The 22,766-nt window shown below is 47.8% G+C and overlaps 1 protein-coding gene across 2 annotated transcripts in view; it reads left to right on the top strand.

Moving 5' to 3' along the window:
• The window catches only part of LOC310833895 (transmembrane protein 132D-like), a 455,572-nt gene that overhangs the window by 426,483 nt on the left and 6,323 nt on the right, over nt 1-22,766 (top strand). For both annotated transcript variants that reach the window (XM_083717002.1, XM_083717003.1), the window contains 3 exons: nt 14,208-14,413; nt 15,002-15,275; nt 20,683-20,874. In XM_083717002.1, the coding sequence (XP_083573128.1) occupies nt 14,208-14,413; nt 15,002-15,275; nt 20,683-20,874 (672 nt within the window). The remainder of the gene's footprint in view (nt 1-14,207; nt 14,414-15,001; nt 15,276-20,682; nt 20,875-22,766) is intronic.

The following is a 22,766-nucleotide window of genomic DNA, read 5'->3' on the forward strand; positions in this document are numbered from 1 at the left end:
GGTGGGGCAGTGTTCTCTCCAACCTGCCAGTTCAGAAGCCCCCAGATGTCTATAAGGGATTTAATAGCTTCTGTGCTTTCAAAGGATTTGTGCCTGTTACTTCTCAGTTCTGTTTGACTGGAAGCATAGCAATCCCGCTTAACAGCAGCAGCCGATGGAAGGCAAAGATATTGGAAGTAAATGCATTTGGAAGAAATGGCAATAATGAATCAGGGAGAGTATTCTGGTATTAGTGGGGTAGGAGAGCTGAAAATCATGCCAATATATTTCACCTCTGACAACCAATGCACTCCTTTGTATTCAAATAGTACATGGGTAAAGGTACCCCTGACCGTTAGGTCCAGTAACGGACGACTCTGGGGCTGTGTGCTCATCTCGCTCTATAGGCCGAGGGAGCTGGCGTTTGCCCGCAGACAGCTTCCAGGTCATGTGGCCAGCATGACCAAGCCGCAAGCTGACCACAAGCATTAAATCAGGTGCAACTCCAACTGCAACTCTGACCATCCCTGCCTGTTACCCATGCTGGCTGGGACTGATGGGAGCTGTAGTCCAACAACCATGTTGGATATCCCCTCTATTAAATCTTTGTTGTTTTAAGTACAGTTTCACCAGAAAGTCCTTCTCAAAAACTGGTTGTGAACAAGGTCGTGGGACTGACCATAAGTACTGCAGTGTGGAGAACCTCCTGTTCATGTGCCAGCCACTTAGCCCTGCCCTCTTCTGGAAAACTCCATTCCATTCCCTGCTCCAGTTTTATGGGCTTCTTTTAATAGTCAGCCAGCATTGTGTCCTCACTGAGCATGCTCAGTCCTCATCAGGCACCTTAATGAGGTTGGGGATGAATTCTTCCTCTGGTGATCCCTCTCTCTTGTGTGTGGATGGTGTTGTTTTGCCTACAAGGAAACTGCAGTTTGCTATCACTGTTGAGCCGTAACATTTCATTGTGTCATACAGAAAATAATATAACAAAAAGGCATTGGGTTCTGCCCAATGTAGCTCAAAGTTAAAGTCACTTAGATATACAGTGGTACCCCGGGTTAAGTATTTAATTCATTCCGGAGGTCCGTTCTTAACCTGAAGCACCACTTTAGCTAATGGGGCCTCCTGCTGCCGCCGCGCTGCTGGAGCACAATTTCTGTTCTCATCCTGAAGCAAAGTTCTTAACCTGAGGTACTATTTCTGCGTTAGTGGAGTCTGTAACCTGAAGTGTCTGTAACCTGAAGCGTATGTAACCCAAGGTACCACTGTATACCTGTTGCACTAGTGGAATGTTTTTGCACGAGGAAAAACACAAGCACGTTGCACAAGAGTCACTGTTGCAGGCAGCATGCTTCTAGAATCATTGAATTATACAACTGTAGAGTTGGAAGGGACCCCAGGGGTCATCTAGTCCAACCCCCTGCAGTGCAGAAATCACAGCTAAGGGCAAGTTCCAAATACCAGTTGCTGAAAACCAAAGAGGGGAGTGCTGTTTTGCTCAGATCCTGTTTGTGGCCTCCTATGGATGTCTGTGAGGACAGGATGCTGGAATGGATGGGCTGCTGACCCGATCCAGCAGGTTCTTCTTACTTTCTCATGTTCTTATCAACTGTGGCACAAGAAGAACCAGCTGTTGCACCAAGGGAAGCGTAAGTACATTACCAAAGATCATGGTGCAACAGCGCAGCAGTTGCTTTGCAACCTTTAAACTGTGCCACCTGGGCAGAGAATGGTGAAGTTTGCAGCCTTGACTCTTTCAGACTTACTGACGGCAGCAGCAAAGGTCAAAACTCCAACAGCAGGGGTGTAGCTTGGATTGCACACCCTCCAGTATTCCAATCCAGATCCTCACTGCCCAGGACCTGCCCATTGCTACATTGCTGGAGGCTTGAGACATGCCTGCCACATTTGTTTACTTGGCGGTAGCCTGTCTCTCACTTATTCTGCAGCTGAGAAGGTGTTTGTTTCTTGAGCTGAACATATCCGCAAATAAAACATAATGGTCTGTAATGGGTTCTCGGTGGTTCCAAAAGGCATTGCCTTGTCCACAGTCTCTTAAAATGCCAGGCTGTGTATTGCACATACAAAGCATATCCAAACGAGGAGGATCGGGATGGAAAGAGGCTCAGAAACCAGGCCCTACAGGGGTTGAAATAGCTGGATAAGTTGAGCTTGGGGGAACAGAAGATTGAGGAGAGCCAGAGAATCACAGAATTCTATAGCTGGAAGAGAGCCCAGGGGTCATTGAGTCCAGGCACCCCCAAACTCGACTCTCCAGCTGTTTTGGGACTACAATTCCTATCATCCTTGACCACTTGGTCCTGTTAGCTAGGGATGATGGGAGTTGTAGTCCCAAAACAGCTGGGGGTGCCTGATCTAGTCCAAGCCCTTCAATGCACAACACCTGTCTCCCAAATAACTCTGGGATTTGCTCTTTAAAGAGGTACCAATGGCCACCAACTTGGATGGCATTAAATGAGGATTAGACAAAATTTAGAGGGGACACGGCTATCAATGGCTACTAGCCAGGATTGTTATGTCCTGCCTCTGTTGTCAGAAGTGCCTCTGCATCACAGTTGCTAGGAACAAGTGGGGAGAGTGCTGTTGCACTCATGTCCTGATTGCAGGCTTCCCAGAGGCATTTAGCTGACCATTATCGTCAGGGTCCCCATCCCAAATGCTACAACAAGAGACTCTTGTGTGCAAGTCAAAAAAGAAAGATTTATTCAAGTCTTACATTGGTACCAGGATGCAGGTGGCGTTGTGGGTTAAACCACAGAGCCTAGGGCTGGCCAGTCAGAAGGTCGGCAGTTTGAATCCCCGCAACGGGGTGAGCTCCTGTTGTTCGGTCCCTGCTCCTGCCAACCTAGCAGTTCGAAAGCACATCAAAGTGCAAGTAGATAAATAGGTACCACTCTGGTGGGAAGGTAAACGGCGTTTCCGTGCACTGCTCTGGTTTGCCAGAAACGGCTTAGTCATGCTGGCCACATGACCCGGAAGTTGTATGCTGGCTCCCTCGGCCAATAAAGCGAGATGAGCGCCGCAACTCCAGAGTCGGCCACGACTGGACCTAATGGTCAGGGGTCCCTTTACCCTTTACCTAGGAACATTTAATTCTCCTTGCAGCTGCCCCATGTGGTAAACCATGAGAACTGCAGTATTTTCCTGAGCAGTGAAGGACCTTGTAACTTTAGACAGTCCCCGTCTATCTGGGCTTGCCATTGGGCCCTCACAGACTGGAAGGTTTTCCTGTTTGGACAGAGACTTGGCCTGAGCAGTGGTGACCTAACACACTCAAGGTGTCTTGGGACTCCACCAAGCCTGCTTATAACTAGTCATGACATCACGAGCCATGTACAAAAGGGAGATAAGAATTGGCACACACCTCTGAACTCTGGAAAAGTGGGGGACAATGGCTAATACAGTATTTTGAGTTAATGGGTTCCAGACCACTATAAATTCCTGGCTCCAGTAAGTGTTAGAATTTCATCAAGTCTTGAGATGTCTAACTGGGTGCCAGAAAATTCTAATCCATGGATCAGAAAGTGTTAAAAGCTAAATAAGCCAGGCCAGCTTCCGGTGTTCAGCTAATTACCTGACTTGATGGGCTTTTACCAAAGCAAGAGAGAGGGGGCTCTGGGCCGGATGGCAAATGGGTGAGGCCACTCCTCCATTTCTCAGAAGGGCAAAGCCTGAGTTTTTGACAACAGATTTGGTATGTGTCACGTGACCTAGAAGTAAAGTAGCAAGCAGCAGTATCAGAGCAACGTTTGAGAGCAATGTTTGAATCCAAGGCTGCTACTCTGGAAGAAACAAGACCTTTTTTGGGGGGTGTTAATGCTGTGAACCCCTCCATTGTAGGCTCAGGTTGTAAAGATAAAAGTAAAGGGACCCCTGACCATTAGGTCCAGTCGTGACCGACTCTGGGATTGCGGCGCTCATCTCACTTTATTGGCTGACGGAGCCAGCGTACAGCTTCCGGGTCATGTGGCCAGCATGACTAAGCCGCTCCTGGCGAACCAGAGCAGTGCACGGAAATGCTGTTTACCTTCCCACCGGAGTGGTACCTATTTATCTACTTGCACTTTGATGTGCTTTCAAACTGCTAGGTTGGCAGGAGCAGGGACCGAGCAATGGGAGCTCACCCCATTGTGGGGATTTGAACCGCCGACCTTCTGATCGGCACGCCCAAGAGGCTCTGTGGTTTAACCCACAGCGCCAACCACATCCCTTCAGGTTGTATATATGTGTAAATAAACCATATATCCTAAAGACACCATAGTCTCCGCTGTGCCTCCTTTCCAAAAGGAAACACAAACTGTGAGCAATCTTGCATGCCTTGGAGATTGGGGTGGCGAGCAGCAAGAATATACACCGGGGTAGTCAAAGTGGTGGCCTCCATTTGTTTTTGGACTACAATTCCCATTCTTGACTATTGGCCACGCTGCCTGGGGCAGATGGGAGGTGTAGTCCCACAACATCTAGAGGGCAGTATCTTGACTACCCTGGTATGGACCTCTCTTCTGTGAAATTATCTAATGCCTTTCCAAATCCATGAATGTATTGCTTCTCTGCACCGCTGCCTTTAGCAAACCATTGTATAAACATATCATTTATGGAGGCTTCATATTATGGGCTTCTTGAGTTATTGCTGATTACGCTGCTGCTGCTGTTTCCACCCGATACCCTGCATTTCAGAAGTGCTCTTGTGCTTGGGGATTTTAATCTCAATGCCTGGTTCCTGAGGTAATCCTTTTTCCCGGCAGTGCAGAAGCTCTCTCGGCATTCATAATGTACATTTCAACGACAGCTCTTCCCCTTTGGCAGGCTTACAAGAGAGAGAGAGAGACTGATTTAGCAGGGCATTCAGTGTTTAGAGCCCATAAGTAGAAGTCACAGCATTTAGCCCAGGTGAGTTATGTTAATGGGAAGTCAGCGCTGTCACTAGCTGGGCAGGGACTTCAAGAAGGAAGTGGAAGAACACCCGAAGACAAGTATATCCAAGTTACTTGCTTGGCCTTTGAGGAGAAGTTATTGCATTCAGGGCTTTTTAATTTAGGAAAATAAAGATGACCAAAGGCAGACGTGGGGAAAGTTGATAAAATTACAAGTGGGAGCCTGCCTGAAACCCTGGAGAGCCACTGCCAGTCAGTGTAGACAATACTGAGCTAGATGGACCAATGATCTGACTGAATATAGGGCAGCTCCCTATGTTTTGGGTGCTGAAATGTCAAAAGTATTAGTGCCAGTTGTAAGTCTAGGGCATGGGGTAGGGGCGAATCCCTGTCTTGTTCTCATCTACCAAGCAAGTATTTATTTCCCAGATCCCTGCAACATCCTCCAGTTTTGTCAGCAGTAGCAAAAAGAAGAATCCAATTAAAGTAGATGTGGCACTGGGGTGGATGGAAAGGTTTAAACCACCCTGATCAATGTCTTGGTGGGGAGGCAAATTGCAGCCTCCTCAGGCATCAGAGTGGTCGCTGAATGAGCAGGAAGAAGAGATAATCTCATTTCCTCAGATGATAAGTATGGGTCAGCTGAGGAGGGGTGTTTGTGTGTTGTGTGTGTGTGTGTGTGTGTGAGAGAGAGAGAGAGAGAGAGAGAGAGAGAGAGAGAGAGAGAGGAGGGTTAGCCACATTCACATTTGGTCGCCTACCACTAGCATGCTCTCCGTGGAAAAACTGTCCAAATTTTGACCCACAAAAGGTTAGCTAACTCTGCTCTATGGGGAGAGTATTCCATAGGTGGGGCACCACCACTGAGAAGGCCCTACCCATAACTAGCACCTCTCCAGGCAGTGGAACAATGAGAGGAACCTCTCTTCCAGATCTAAGAGCAGGTTCATATCTAAGAGCTGATACAGTGAATTTAGTTCCTTTAGTCATTTGGGTCCCCAAGTCGGTTACGAGGCATGAAAAGAAGAAGTGTGGATTCACACATGCATGATTACCCAACCACCATGTGATGCCTTGCATGGGTGAAGAAGGCAAGGTTGATTCACTGTGACAGGCAGGACTTTGAATGGTGGTTCTGGTCATTTCCCTTCCTCCTGTGGAAATCAGCTGGGAATTAATTTGGGGGGGGGGATCCTGATCACTGGGAGGAGAAAGGTGACAAGAGAGAAGGAAAAGCCACTCAGCCCTGCCTCCTACTAAATTCTGGAGATGTCTTTGCTTTAAATTTTCCTCATGTATTTTTGTGTGGCAAGCATCCATACATTTTGCCTCATTGAAAGGTAATACCTGGATGGAGTAGGAAATGGCACATATTAAAAGGACTCAGAGTTCTGGGCAAACATCCAGTTTGAGCTGCCAGCGTTGATGCCTCTGGAATGGATGTTCTGGATCAACCACTATGTTATCTCCATGGGTAGATGGGACTTAATGAGAGATCATTAAAAAAACAAAACAACAACAACAAAACCCCACAACATCTCCAACAAAACCCTCTCTGGTTTTCTGCTGATACGCACCCGAAATATATTATGTGTAGCAGCCCTTTAGATATTTAAGAACATATGAAGTGCTTTGGTTCATCAGACCAAAAGCCCACCTAGTCCAACTTCTTGTTCCCATAGTTGGGGTGATCTGCAATCCAGACATGCTTGAGGCTGAGTGGCAGTCAGTGGCGTAGCGTGGGGGGTGCAGGGGGGGCTGGCCGCACCGGGTGCAACATCTGGGGGTTAGGGTTAGGGGGCGCAAATCCACAGGTTAGGGGGTGCAAATTACTTGCCTTGCCCCGGGTGCTGACAACCCACGCTACGCCACTGGTGGCAGTTGCTTTCAGAGGAAGGGGAGAAGGCCTGGAGCATTCCAGTGGCAGGGATCCACACCTGAGTCCAAGGAAGAGGCTATTGCTCCTTTGTGGTTCTTGGCTGGAGAAGGGGAGGCAATTCCTCTCTCCATCCTTTGAGTGGAGAGATTCTCTAGCACCAGGGGAGGGCATCAACCACCAGCCATAGAGGAGTGGGGAGCTGGGGGGGTCCCATCACCAGTCACTTGGTGCAGGCTCTGCTGTTGCCAAACACTCTTGGAGAAGAGCACACTTCCAAGTGCACCAGTCTCACAGGGAGAGACTTGTGAGTGCCACATTTCACCTTTAAAAGCTCGAAGGAATGGCATGGCTGTCTGCTGAGACATCTTTTGCATTTCTTAGCTGGTTTCTGTTCTCAAACTGTCTGGCTGTGCCTGCACTTGTAGCCTGGCTGGTACCATTATAAAGGTAAAAGTAAAGGGACCCCTGGCCATTAGGTCCAGTCGCAGACAACTCTGGGGTTGCGGTGCTCATCTCGCTTTATTCACTGAGGGAGCCGGCGTACAGCTTCTGGGTCATGTGGCCAGCATGACTAAGCTGCTTCTGGCAAACCAGAGCAGTGCACGGAAATGCCGTTTACCTTCCCACCGGAGCGGTACCTATTTATCTACTTGCACTTTGATGTGCTTTCGAACTGCTAGGTTGGCAGGAGCAGGGACCGAACAACAGGAGCTCACCCCGTTGCGGGGATTCGAACTGCCGACAAGTCCTAGGCTCTGTGGTTTAACCCACAGCACCACCCGCATCCCAGGTAGTTCCTAGTTCTTGCCCGGAGGAAATTTTTCATTAGGAAAACAGTGGTGGTGAGCAGGGTTGAGAATTAATATGCACAACCACACCATGGTCTCAGTCATAATTGCTTCTCTCCTTGGGCAGCTTTTACAAAAATGTAAAGAGATGGGCAATCTGGTCACAAATCTCCAGCATTTTATTTCATTTGGCCATCGGTCTCAGCCAATACAAGAAGCGGAAAGTGTGCAATAATGAAATAACATCCGTTTGAAGTCAAAGACCTGAAAGAGGCTGGGGGACACCACACACTTTTCACCAACCTCATTGTCTTTTGATTGACTGCTGAAAGACCAGAGGTCAAGTGCCCAGTGATATCACACACACTCCATTTAATAGGATTTTTCTTCGTAACAATGCATGAGATCAAAGATAATGTAAAAAATTAATTTCCCGCATGCAGCTGAGCACTGCACACACATTTTAAAAAAGGAGGGGAGTAAAACCATAGAAAGAACAGTGTTCTCTCAGCGCTGGTTGATATGGAATGGCACGTTCGTGAAAAGATGCTGTCACAACTTGCAGAAGCCAAAGGTTGAGTCTCAACCCCTACCATGTCCACTTCAGAGGAACAGGAAAAGACCTCTGTTTGAGACATCAGAGAGATGCTGCCCATTAGAGAGGACAGTCCTGAGCTAGATGAACAATTAGGGTGACTTGGTATAAAGCAGCTTCCTATATTCCAGTGGTGAATGCATAAGTGTTGCTCCAAGTTTCAAGGTATTTCCACACAAGGGCAAGATTTTGGAGTGGGATTCAGTCACATACTGGCAAATTCAGGTTGTGCAATTCCAACTGAATGGGAAGTCTTGGGGAACAAACTTCCCCAAAGACCAGACCTTCATGCAATAAGAAAGGTGATGTGGAAGTGCACCAGAAAAGTGTGTGGTAAACACTTCCTTTGATGAACATCCACTAAACTTCCCAGAAACAAATGGGAACAAATGCTCATTGAATAAGTGGCATTTGTCTAATCTCCCTGCAAAGAAATCAGGAGGAATGCTCAATGAACAAGTCATGTAGAAGCACCTCTCCGTCTTCCACAAATAGATTTCAGTGGCTTGCAAGTCCATTCCACTGCCGCCGCCGCCCAACATCTTGTCTCTCGCCTCCCTTTGCCCTCTGTGTGACCAGATGCATGATCTCTGAAGCTCCCACAACTGTCTTCTATAAAGCCGCACCTGACATAAATCAGAATTTTGATCCCTGTTCATAGTAGACAGTTATTTTTGCTTCATTCAGGCATGCGGCAACAGCAAAGTTTATCCATCCATCCATAATTCATAGCTGCACCCCGTAACTGTGGGTTCCCCCTCCCCTTTTGCTGAGAATTTGATAGGCAGCTCCTAACCTCTTTCTGCCCTGCTTTCTCCAGATTAGATTTAGATGAACAAGCATGTGTGAGAGATAGAGATTTTCTTATAAACCTTCCTGAGAAGTTCATCAGTTTTAAGAGACAAGGGTCAGAACAAGGAGAATAAAATCCACTTTACTAACAATGCATAATGAGCCTTATGTTACTTGTTACCAGAGGGGAACTTATGAGTCATCTAGTCAACCGCTCTGCTGAGTAGAGGAGATCCAAGCTCAGAGCATCCCACACACATGGCTATCCAACCTGTCCCTCCCAAACTCACGTGGGAACTAGAACACAATTCCAGTCATATTATATACTTCTCCAGATCTTGTAATGCATTTTCCGTGTGCAGGAAGTACACTCAAAAATGCATATTTTATGTTAAAGGTGAGCTGATGAGAGATGTGGAGTCCAGGGAGATTCTCCACCCCTCCTCTACATTCAAAGAATATAGCGGTGGCCCAGTGCCTATGATTTTGTCCTGTCGATGAAGTGAGGGACATGAGGCAGGAGTTGGTAATGTAGGTGAACTGTGCACAGGTGAGCTGCAATCAAGGTGCCGGCCAGCTCTGTGGAGGCTCCTTTTATTGACACAATATGCAAACCTAGCCAGATACATTTTGGGCTGTGACCTTTACACATCTTCCAGTCCCGAGATCGTGGGGTGGTACAAAGTTATTTTGGCACCTGTTTCCACCGCATCATTTTCCCCTTGCACAGTGTATGACGAAGGAGACAAAAGTCTCAAAGCCAAAGGTCACAGACAAGACACGGTAGACGACTGAGACCGCAAAAGGTTAGACAGAGGGCAAGATGTTCAGACAGCTGTGGCTTTATCTGTGAGGGGGAGTGTGCCCTGCACCCCAAGGTCACACGTGCAGGCAGCTGAGGCTGCCTGCGGGTGGGAAGTGTGCTCCGCACCCAGCGATCATCCCTACACAAAGGAAAACATACTGCTTGAAAGGTGACTCTCTGCCTCCACCCCACCCTCTACTCCCCTTCCAGAACTCTCCCATCTGAAATGCCTTTGGGAGCCCAGAGATGCCCTCTATAGAAGTCAGCATATTTGTTTGAAAGACTATTGCAGGATAGTGGTCCGTGAAGCATCTAGCAAAGGAACAGCATCCTAATGATTTCAGTGGCATTGCTGTGGTTTTGCATTCTCTTTGTCCAGAAATCAAATGAGGATCTTGGAGCAGCACATTTGCTGCTAAAGGACTTTCCTGGGGGCCCTCATCTCAAGGAGGACAGAAGAGGTCTGGTGGTGAAATGAGGGGCTGGAGCAGAGATATTATATATATATACTCATAGTGGACCCAATGAAATGGAAGAAGGTCCATTATTTCAATAGGTCTACGTTGATAAAGCCTACTGCCTTCAGAATCCAGCAGTTCCCTTACTTTAGGGTACAGCTGTTGGGTTTCTAAAACTTTTAATTACCCCTACATTTGTCCCATTTGGATCGAAAGGAATGTTGGACAGTGTTTGGAATGATCTAGTTAGATAGCTCATCCAACTCTCCAGTACTATGATTCTAGATTGAATGAAAAGCACGGCATTTATTCAAAAATATCTGAACGGTACCTGAAAGTAGTTCCAGTGCCTCGTAAGCTGAATGTGAATTAGGTTCAATTTGTGATATAACTCTGCATGATTTCTAGTCCATCATCAGGTTCATTTTCTTACATGTGGTATTTTTTAAAAACTCTTTGGACTCTTTGTCCCTCAAGACCTTAAAACCATGTGGGTGTGCTGTCACCACCAAAGGCTCCAAGTGGGCCTCAACCCTTGACAGGGCCTTTTCAGTGGTGGTACCCTGTAGCTGGAGGGACGCAGGTGGCGCTGTGGGTTAAACCACAGAGTGTAGGGCTTGCCAATCGGAAGGTCGGCAGTTCGAATCCCCGCAATGGGGTGAGCTCCCATTTCTTGGTCCCTGCTCCTGCCAACCTAGCAGTTCGAAAGCACATCAAAGTGCAAGTAGATAAATAGGTATACCGCTCCAGCGGGAAGGTAAATGGCATTTCCGTGCACTGCTCTGGTTCACCAGAAGCGGCTTAGTCATGCTGGCCACATGACCCGGAAGCTGTATGCCAGCTCCCTGGCCAATAAAGCGAGATGAGCGCCGCAACCCCAGAGTCGGCCATGACTGGACCTAATGGTCAGGGGTCCCTTTACCTTTACCTTTACCCTGTAGCTGGAATGCCCTCCCTGTTGAGGTGCACCTGTTTCCATCATTATTAACATTCAGGAGGAATTTGAAAACATTCCCATTTACCCAGGCATTTTGGTGGCAGAAGAATGCTGTTACAGGCAACACTTAGAGTAGAGGATCATACTGCTTTTAATGTTTTTCAATACAACAACTTATGGAACATTTTAACTGTAACTGCTTTTAGACATTATTTATCGTAATTGCTTTTAGAATGATTAACTGCTTAGCTGTTTTGTTTTGGAAAGGTTGATGTGCTTGCCTCCCTAAACTCCTTTGGGAGGAAGGGTGAGATATAAATTCAATAGATTATGACGATGATTGATGGGGAAAATAAACAATTCAAATTCCACTGTATGTGGGTAGGAATGTTTTGTGATGTTCTCTTTGTCTACGTATGTATGTTCTGTACTTCAGCTCAGCAGCTTGTAACATTCTGAATGCCAGGGAAGAAATTGTCAATGGTAGTCCAACCCTCTGCTGTGCAGGAGTCACAGTTAAAGAATCCCTGACAGGTGGCCACCAAACCTCTGCCTAAAAAACTCCAATAAAGGAGCGTCCATCACCTGCCATGGGAGTCCGTTCCACTGTTGAACAGCTTTTACTTCCTAATGTTCAGTTGGACTCTCCTTTCTTTTAATCAGAATCCATTGGCTTGGGTCCAAACAAGCTTGCTCCATTTTCCATGTGACAATCATTTGGGTATTTGAAGATGGCTATCATATCTCCTCTCAGTCTCCTCTTTTCCAGCATAAACATACCCAACTCCCTCAACTGTTCCTCATCAGGCTTGGTTTCCAGACCCTTGATCATCTTGACCCCTCTTTTCTGCAACTTGTCAATATCCTTCTTTAATTGTATTGCCCAGAACTGGATACAGGACTCCAGGTGGAGTCTGAGTCCAAGGCAGAATAGAGGATGTTTTTGCTGCAACAGGCTAACACGGTTCTCCCTCTGAGCTATATCAACCCTAATACTTTTCAAAAGCTCCAAGGATTCAATATACAACTATGGCTCTGTGGTTAGCTGCAATCAAAGGCATCTGAACACTGATTTACTCTTCTGCATTCTGGGCAGGTCTTTCCCTTTGGGAGAGGCAGAAAAAATAATGCTTGAATGTAAATTATGCCACAGCAGTTTCTGATGTTTCGATAAGATTTAGATCCACTCTGCATTTAAACAGAAAAGTAGAAAATGGCATTAAATTCAGATAAGTGCAAGATCATGCATATTCGGGAGGCAGAAATATTAAATACACCATCATAATGAAACAGAAGGCCTGGCTGGTAATGGATTGTGAAAAAAGAGTTCAGGGTTTTAATAGATCATTCCTTCAGATCATCACCACTGCAAAGTGGGAGTTAATAAATTATTTGAACGTGCATTTTGTGCCTATATTTTAACAACCTATAACAAACGGGTTTGTGTCATTTCACCGAGATGTGGGCGAAAAGCTTCAGGGGAAAGTGTGATTTATGAACCAGACTGACAGAAGCTCATAAAATCATGTGACGTCATGAATGGAATGGAAGGGTGGAAGCACCAAGAATACCAGGAAGAGGCACAGCATTGAACGCAGAAGATTCCAGGTTCAATCCTTAGCATCTCATGTCAGGGTTGCAAGAGAACCCTGGCAATCAGTGCAGACAATGCTGAGCTAGATAGACCACTTGTATGATCTTCTGACGTGCAGCAACCAGAACCGTGCACAGCATACCTGGCATTTGTCCTGATTTGTATTTAGGATGCAGGATACAAGCTGGATGCAAGAAAAGGCGGGGGGTGATAGCAAGTGGGATCTGGCTGTCTCTGCCCCAGTCCCATGACAGACCAAGGATGCTGCATGAAACACTTAAGACCCGTCCCTCTTAGCTTTCAGCCAATGAGCAGTACTGGTGGGTGTGGTGGAGTGGAGCAATCCTTCCAACACCAGGATCCATGCACCTGGATGGAGCTGGAGTGGAGCAGGATGGCGGTCAGGTCATTGCTGGGCAGATGCTGTTGCTCAGGCCTGGAGATCACAGCAACTCTTCCCAGTAGGTCTTGCCCTAATGAAGCAGTTTTGAAGGCTGAAGGTCCCTGCTTTCCCCATGGTCTTTCCCTAGTAGCCTAAGGCTTTGTCATCCTGTCTCTCTTCATTCCTCTCTGTCTTCTGGGAGACCAGGGGGTTGCAGAGCTGGTCGCAGCAGAAGGGGGAGGCTTCCTGGCTTTTTCAGCAGTCTGCCTCCACTCTCTTCCAGCCTTGATTCTGGACTGCCCTCTGCCACTGCCTCTTCCTGCTCACTAAACCCTGTTGCCCCTTCAGCTTCCAACACCTCCTCGTACCAGTCTGCTCCCCCTTCTCCCTCTGACCACTCATCATTGTCCCACCTCTAATCCCCTGGTTCTTCTTCCTCTGGGGGTGCCCTTGGGGGTTCTCCGGCTGGTTCCTCCCTCCACTCCTCTGCATCCAGCCAGTCCATGACACTTATAGTTGTTTCTACAGATCTGAATACCACGCACAACAGTCTAGTGTCCAGGCAGCTATTCCCATATCTACGTTCTATGAAGCAGTTGCAACAATAGGGGACCACTTCCCCTCTACCTGTGCCTCCTCCTGATGGGCTGTGTGCACCCAGCCTGTGGGGAAGCTTCCTCAGCTCATCCCCTTCCTGGTTCTGGGAGAAAGTGGTGCAGGAGATGGTGAGGAAGTACCTGTTCCTTAACTTGCCTCTTCCTCCTTTTCATCTGACCCATCCCGTGCTCCACCCTCCAGCTCTGAAGCTTCCCATACCTCTAATTCTTGCCTCCTGGTCAGTAGAAGTCCCCACAAATCATTGGCCCCCTCTCCCAAGTCAGACTCCAGCCTCTCTCCCCCCGCTGCGCACTCGTGAGCATCCTGCCAGTCCCAGAAACCACCGCACCCCCGTCCAGAATAGCTGCAGTAACACTGGTATCAGGAGATCGGCTCCATCCCACTGCGCCTCTGACTACAGCGCCAGCGAGATACAGATTTGATGGTTTCACCTAGGGACTTCATTGTTGTTGCTTTCCTTCACCCACCTCTCCTCTTGTTCCCAGGTCTCCGACAGATGCGACTACGTCTTTGTCAACGGGAAGGAAATGAAAGGGAAATCAAACGTCCGTGTCCATTTCATGTACCAGCATCTGAGTGCCCCCCTGGAGATGACCGTGTGGGTGCCCCGCCTCCCTCTGCAGATCGAGGTCTCGGACACAGAGTTAAATCAGATCAAGGGGTGGCGGATCCCCATCGTCTCAAATAAGAGGTGGGCTTTTGACTGAGGTTGTTCTATCGGGTCTAGATGCAGGCCATGCACTCTATGCAGATGGTTGTCATTAGGGCTGTGCAGAACCTCCCTGGCCTGATCTGGGACCCTATCTCGGGATCCCCCCACCCCTGGCCCAAGTTGACCCAAAGAGTACCCAACCCAGATCCAGCAGATCCAGACCCAGGGGTTATAAACCCTAATTAAATAGAGACTTGGGAGAAGGGCACTCTCTGACCACACTGAAGAGAGAAGGTTTAATCCTGCTGGGTGCCTCGTTGCCACTGCATTCTCTGCAGCGAACATGCTGGCAGAGCAGACCTTGTAGCCCTCAGGATTGAATCCTCCACTCACCAGCTGCTGAATGTAGGATCCAATCCTGCTGGGGTCCTCAGTGTGTTCCCCTGCTTGGGAACAGGCACTCGCAGCCAAAGACCCTTCTTTAAAGAGGATGGCGTTGGGCCAGTTAGGCGAATATTCCGACCTGATACAAGACAGCTTCCTATGTCCCTATCACTGGGAGGATTTTAAGACAACCTTAAGGTGCTCTTCTTTGCCCAACCCCTCTGCTTTTTTTTGCCTTGACAGGCCAGCTAGGGACAGCGATGACGAAGAGGAGGATGAGCGGAAGGGAAGAGGTTGCACCCTCCAGTACCAGCATGCCATGGTGCGGGTGCTCACACAGTTCGTAGCCGAACCCTCAGATCCTGGCGGGCAGATGGCCTACCTGCTGGGCTCAGACTGGCAAGTCGACATCACTGAGCTGGTGAGCGATTTCATACAAGTGGAAGAGCCGAGGATCGCAAAGCTGCAAGACGGGCAGGTGCTGGTTGGACAAGAGCTGGGGATGACGACGATTCAGGTAGGAGGAAAGGAATGCTGGGAAAGAGCAGGAGAGCAGCCATTCTGGATCAGTTCAAATATTCACCTAGACCAGCATGATGATGCAAAATGTCTTTCAAAAACTATTTGAAAATAATACATAAAGTATCATTATCCACATCAACATCATCATCATTGTGCTGGGCCCGGGGGTAACCCAAGAACCGCGGTCCAGGTCTGGTCCATAATCTGAAGGTTCCACAATGAGTTAGTCCAACAGGGTCAAGGCAGGACACGAGACAGGAAACGAGGCAAGGACAGGCACAGGTTCTCAGGCAGGGTCTGGCATACAGCAATGTTGCTCCCGCAACCTGGGGCGGGGTCCGACAGCCTTTTATCTTTGTTGGGGTAACGGCCAGTCATGATCCCCCGGCGACTCACCTCCCTGTTTCGCCCAAAGGTGAGCACTCAGGTCTCTCCTTCTCTCAGACCTTAGTCTCAGCAGCTCAGCAGAAGTTGGTGGGTTACTAGACCCAGGGGCCGCCTCAGCCTCCCCTGACCCAACTGGTAGTGGAGCAGCTGTAAGTGATGGCCCAGCTGGAGGCAACGAGGTAATCCCCACATCTGGAGCCAGGGCAGGCTCAGGCCCCTGACTCGGCCCAGCTGGTGTTTGTTGCAGGGGAACCTGTGCAGACTGGGACTCTTCAGGGTCAGGCCCCAGACTTAGTCCAGATGCCGCCTGAGGCAAAGGATCCGGTGCAGACTGAGACTCCTCTGGTTCTGAGCCTGAGCCCAAGTCCCAGGCCATCACAATAACCATCACTTATTGCATTTATGTCCCACCTTTCCTCCAAGGACTTTGAGGCATGCGTAGTTCTCTTCCCCTCCGTTTCATCCTCACAACATCCCTCTGAGGTAGGTCAGGCTGGGAGGTGGTAACTGGCCCAAGATTACCCAGTGGGCTTCCATGCCTAAGTGGGAAATAGAACTTGGGTTTCCCAAATCCTAGTCCTACGCTCTAACCACTATGCCACACTGCTTCTCCTGACATTTAACTTCTACAAAAATAGCTAAAATGGATAAACCCCACTCACCTACTTTCTGGAGGGGGTGTACAGCTCATGGTTGTTTCACACATATGTGGTAGGACTGTCCCAAAGTTCCCCAGTTATAGGAAGAGATCTTTGTAGAAATAACAAAAATATTGAGAAAATTGGGGGGTGGGGGAGCCTCCTGAAATAGTATTGTTGGGTATATTCAGTGGAGAAAGCCATGGGTCATTATATACACATTTAATTGGTTATCGGTTTATGGGAGCAAGAATATATTGACAGCTGGAAACTGGAAAGAAATGAAGGGTTTAAAAGTACAAAAACTGTATACCATAATTTAGGACATAGCGCTTTCTGAAAAACTGACCTAAAACTGGCATTGTGTGGCTAGAGGGCAAAAGAGAAAGAGACTTTCATGGCAGACTGGTTTCCGTTCATCCAGTAAACGAACAAAGGCTCTACAGGACAAAGTGTACCTGCCACATTCCATAATATATGATTGTGTTAACATTTCCCTTCATACTGATATTAGCAGCTTTCAGTCTCTCTTCGTTTCAGTGCTATAGGTTGGAGGAAAGAGGTGGGGTGCGCCCAGTTTGTATTCCCCCCCCCAATATTTTCTTTTTTAATGAAAACTTTCTATATTATATTTTGAAAACACCACTTTTTATGACATAGAACTTCCCAAGGTGCTTATTAGGCAATAGACAAATGCCTTGGCCATATCCCAGTAGCCAGGACTGGCCCAAGACCTTTTGGCACTGGAGACAAGGTGGGCCACCAAGACTTCCTCCTCACAGATCTGGGCCCGTGCCCTGGTGCGGTGGGAGGAGACCAACAGAAATGCAGACATTTTGCAGGAGTGCTCCTTCTTGAGTCAGTGGTGTCCAAACGTTTTTTCAAAGAGGGCCAGATTTGATGAAGTGAAGGACCGTGTGGGCCAACCAAAGGGCCAACCAAAGTTGTTGACCATACCTTTTTTTTAGGATTGATGTTGTTGAGGTTTTTTTTAGGATTTTACCCCAGGATATCAACTGCCGACTGGTGAGCCGAATTCAGCCTCCGAAACGGATATGCCTGAGAGTCTTGGAAAAATAGGACCATTCCATGAGCCAAAGCTGCTGCTGTCCTTGGCTTTGGCTTTTGGCTACATCTTCAGCTTAATTGGAAACCACCAAGACCAGATCTCTTGCCCCCCCCCCCCCAGAACATGCAGCGTGAGGTGGGTCACCTCAGATCACCTCATAGGTGTGCCAGCCATGCAAGGGCAGCCAGCTAGCTTAGGAGCTGCAGGGCAGACCACATGGCACACCTTCCTAGCCAGTTTCCGTCCCTCAGCATTTGTTGGCTATGGAAGCTGTCTCACTCTGCCTTGTGGTAGGGCTTGGCCCTTCCCATTGCAGTGAGCAGAGAGCACAGGCCTTCCAAGCACACAGAGCCACTGCCAGTTCCTGAGAGGGGGAAAGGCAAGATGCAAGGAGCTCACCGTGGTCCAAGCATGGCGGCAGGAGTGTCGGATTGGCTCTGCTGCTGTACCTGCACCATGCTGCCCTTCCTGCCCCTCTCCCTCTCAGGAACCAGCAGTGATGTTCAGTGCTCAGAAGACAGGTGAGCTGCCCTGCTTCACAGACCACTTGCCCCTTATCCTTACCAAATTGCTTTTCCTCAACAGGTAGCCTTTAGGAAGTGGGGAGACTGCAGCCCTCGGTAGCAATCTATATTTATATGTTGCAAAAGCTGAGAGTCTCATCTTGCCTTCTGTGACTGTCCATAAATATAGAGAATGTATATCTGGGAAGGGAACTGGAAGCGAGAGGGAGGGAGGCGGGGAAGGCTAGTTGGCCTATCCACTTGAAAGAATATGTATAGCCTGTCACTCGAGAAATCGTCAAAGTCAGCTGCTTTTGAAATGCTAAGATCTTAGAGAGCGATAGCTCAGCTCACATCCATCTTGTTTAATTCACTTTTCATAAGCCTTGCTTGTCTTCTCTTCAGAGTCATCTGTAATGCAAGCAAAAATAATATATATATATAGATAGGTCACTGCCCCGATGGGTTTTCAATCTAAGGTCAGACAGTAGGAATGGGTAACAGAGGGAGACAGGAGGGAAGGGAGACGAAAACATAATGAGGGGTTCTGTTTAGCTGCCCATAATTTGTCCCCATTGTTTGTTTTCAATCACTAATTTTGATTGAAGGAAATGTGATTGAATAATTGTATGACTTTTTAGTCAATTAATCAATGAATCTGTGGGTTAAATTAGCATATGGGGGAAACAATCTTTTTCAGCCAAGAAGGATGATGTAGATATATGTTGCAGCAGGAACTATAATAGAAGAGTCATTCCACCCTACACAACAGGAAGGGGGGGGGGGGGAGAAAGAATATTTTTTTTAAAAAATGATGCTTCACATTGGAATTAACAGAAATGTCTGTTCATATAGATAGATAGATAGATAGATAGATAGATAGATAGATAGATAGAACTATCTACTGCCATTTGAGCTGATAATTTTATTGATCTGGGGGAAAGGCAGGATAAAAACAACAACAACAAACAACAACGGAATATTAAATAAGTCAGATTTGCTTGTGTTCATTCATAAGTCTGTTCCATCCTAGTTTTGTTTTAAACTGCAATTTTTTTAAAAAAAAAAACCTGTTTGTTTCAAAAAGCTTATTTACGTTACAAAGTTTATACAGTGGTGCCTCGCTAGACGAAAAGAATTCGTTCCGCGATTCTCTTCGTCTAGCGGTTTTTTTCGTCTTGCGAAGCAAGCCCATTGACAGCTTAGCGGATTAGCGCTACAGCTGTCAAGCGGCTTCCAGCGATCAGCTGTTAAGCGGCTTATCAGCGGAACAGCTGATAAGCGGCTTAGCGGCTTAAGAAAAGGGCGAAAAAAGCGAAAAAACCCCGTGGGGGGGATGCAAGATTTTTTTCGTCTTGCGAAGCAACCCCATAGGGAAATTCGTTTTGCGAAGCGCCTCCAAAACGGAAAACCCTTTCGTCTAGCGGGTTTTTCGTCTTGCGAGGCGTTCGTCTTGCGGGGCACCACTGTATCCTGCTTAAGGGGCAAAATCCTCTAAGCGGTCTACATAAAACAATGTAATATATGTATTAAAATTACCAATAACTATGCATTGAAATAGCATGTGATCACAAAATATTTAATAGGTATTTTAGCTCATCTACGCATTTCTAAATTATATGATCCTAAAATAACGTAATTTTAAAGTGTGTTTTCAAACATATTTTGAGCAAAAACATTACTATGAAATTCATAGAAGTGTGAAACTCAAAGGCTGGTTGTTTTTTTCAATACACGTACTATTAGCCTGGAAGGTGCAAATTTTCAAGCAAATGTGAATTGAATTCGATTCTCTTCCATCCCTAACTGCAGCCTTGCAGTTTCTTCCCTTTTCAGGATACCTGCAAGATTTGTCTTTTGTCAGGGTTCCCATTCTCAGGAGGGCCTTTTTCACAGCTGGTCCTTTGAGGCAACATGATGCTCTCCAGGTGTCATTGTGCTACAACTCCCATCAACCCCAGCCCAGCATGGTGAATGGCCTGGAATGAGTCTCTGGAGGGTACCAGGTTGACTTCTACCCTACGGTCATCTCAGCCATTTGATAGATGCCGTGTTACCTCTTGTGTGAAAGCTTCCTTCAAAGAATCAATTATTGATTTCCATTCCTACTATTTATGTTGTGGTTGTTGTGGTAGTTGTTGTTGCTGCTGCTGCTGTTGCTCTTCCATAATTGCTTAAAGGAAAAGGTAAAGGGACCCCTGACCATTAGGTCCAGTCGTGACCGTCTCTGGGGTTGCAGCGCTCATCTCGCTTTACTGGCCGAAGGAGCCGGCGTACAGCTTCCGGGTCACATGGCCAGCATGACTAAGCTGCTTCTGGCAAACCAGAGCAGTGCACGGAAACGCCATTTAGCTTCCCGTCGGAGTGGTACCTATTTATCTACTTGCACTTTGATGTGCTTTCAAACTGCTAGGTTGGCAGGAGCTGGGACCGAGAAACAGGAGCTCACCCCATTGCGGGGATTCGAACCGCCAACCTTCTGATCGGCAAGTCCTAGGCTCAGTGGTTTAACCCACAGCACCACCCATAATTGCTTACTTGGTGCTTATTATTTGATAGATTTTGCTGCTACCTTCAATTTGTTTTCTACTTAGTATTGTTGTTAGCTGTCTTGGGCAAGCTTGTCATAAGCCGCCCAGGGAATATTTATTGGTAGTCTGCTAATAAATAAATCCATCAAGAAAAGTTGGGACTGAAATGTTTTATACATATATATATATATATATATATATATATATATATGGTTTTAAGATGTATGACTCTCCTTGCGACTTCTGATGGGGTTACCTCGGTTTTCCTGAACAGATTCTGTCTCCGCTTTCTGACGCCATCTTGGCTGAAAAGACTGTGACTGTCCTTGACGAGAAGGTGACTATTACTGACCTTGGGGTCCAACTGGTGACTGGGCTTTCCCTCTCCTTACAACTGAGCCCAGGAAGCAACAAGGCCATCTTTGCCACAGCGGTAGCCCAGGAAATCCTCCAGGTGCCAAAACAGGTAGGAAGCCTCGTTTGCCTAACGACAAGCCACCATTTCTGAGGCCTACTGTACTTGGGCAATTCCCAGCCAGCCAAGCATATACCCTCCAAGTGGAGAGTCCAAGAATTTGGAAAGCCACCCGGGCTTTCTGATATGATCTCAGAATGTCCCAATTTCCCCCACCAGTGCCAACCGCTGCCAAGCTCAGGGAGGAGGAGAGCTGGCCCTTGTCCCAAGCAATGGCGGTGGTGGCAGCTGTGGCTGCAAGGGAGCAACCCATGGCCTCCGCTGCCAGCCTCCTCTCTTGGACAGCTTGTAGCAGCTGCTGGAGAGTCAGCAAGAAGGAGGAGAGGCTGCTGCCGTTGGGGCCCAGACTCACTTGACATGGCCGGCTCTGAGAGGCAGGCAGAGGACAGGGCTACCTTGGGCAGGAAGAAAGGCAGAGCAGAGCTGAGCTTAAGGAGTCATCATCATCATCATCATCATCATTATTTATATGCTTTGTGCATTCACATCTAATCTTGCCCCTTTCTAAAATTTATTTATCAGTGTGTGTTTTTCTTTTTGTATATCTACCCAAGAATAAAATGAAGTGAAATGGGGATTAAGCAGATTTCTCCAAACGGGGGAGGGCATATGTCCTGTTGGTCAAGTGGTTGTCAGACTTCAGGGAATCAGCCCCCCCCCCCCCCCCCGTGGCAGTAGATAAGAGATCAAACGAAAGGAACGTCTCACCAGTTAGAATCTTTAATAATCATAGCAAGAGAACAAAGAACCGGGTTTTCTGCTGTCCCGCGCGCCTGTACATTCGAACTTGGCGCGCGCGCCCAGCCGGCAACCTTTCTCCTGACCGTTACACTGCTCCTGTCACTGCTTCCCCCTTCGGGGAGGCTAGCTGGACCTGACTTCCCCTCCGTTCCCTCACTCTCTGATAGAGGCGTGGTCAGCCCTGACTCATCTTCTCTCCCTGCTGGAGGAGACGCTGGCCCTGATACATGGGACTCTTCCCCCCCACTACGCTCTGGTGGGGGAGCTGGTCCTGATCTCCCGCTGCTGCTTTGGGAGTCCCCGCTGGCCCCTTGCTTCTGGTGCATCCCCCCTGGGACCCCCCTTGCCCTGGCCCTCGGCGCCCCCCTCTGGGAATCTTCTGATTCACTGGAGAAGCTCATGGAATCTCTCGTGCCACTGTCATACTCCCCTACGCTGCCCTCAGATTCTTCCCCTTCGCTCTCCATTTCCTCTCTCCCCTGTGCCTCTGCTCCTGAGTCCCTGACAACATCTCATAGAAGTGGCGGTGCTCCCAATTAAGGGATGCTCCGCCCTCTGTCCCTATTAATCTACGTCACTCCTACGTCTTGTAATCTGAGTTTGTACCCTCTGTGCCTTCTGTTCTGGCACTTTCTGAGCTCTCCATGACTTTGGAGAAGGGGGGTGGATGCTATCCAGAGACTGTGAATCTGTTAAGTCTCTCTCTCTTCTAGTATTTCTTCTGCTAGCTGCTCCCCACCCAGTATTTCCCAGCTTCTGCCTTCTGAACTAGGCCCCTCTGCAAACCACTGTTCCAAATCTATGCTGTCCTCCTGCTCCTGGGAAGATTCAGGAGCAGGAGCAGGTGGCTCCCACCATTCCTCCTCAGTGTAGCCCTCCTCAGCACAGTCCCTGACAGAGGTGGCAGTACTCGCCCTTCTTTTGATAGGAAATGCTCTGTAGACCTACCCACCTTGGAAGAATGGCAGATGAAGGTGATAGACTATATGGGACTGGCAGAAATGACTGGCAGAATCCGAGACCAGGGGAGAGAGACAGCGGAAGAAGATTGGAAGAAATTTAAGGACTATCTTAAGAAATACTGCAAAATTAATGAATGTTAGAATGACGTTGGTTTAGAAATTGTGTGGTTTCCAGCCGGA

Source organism: Podarcis gaigeae, assembly GCF_964106915.1.
Source record: "Podarcis gaigeae genome assembly, chromosome: 16".
Lineage (NCBI taxonomy): Eukaryota > Metazoa > Chordata > Lepidosauria > Squamata > Lacertidae > Podarcis > Podarcis gaigeae.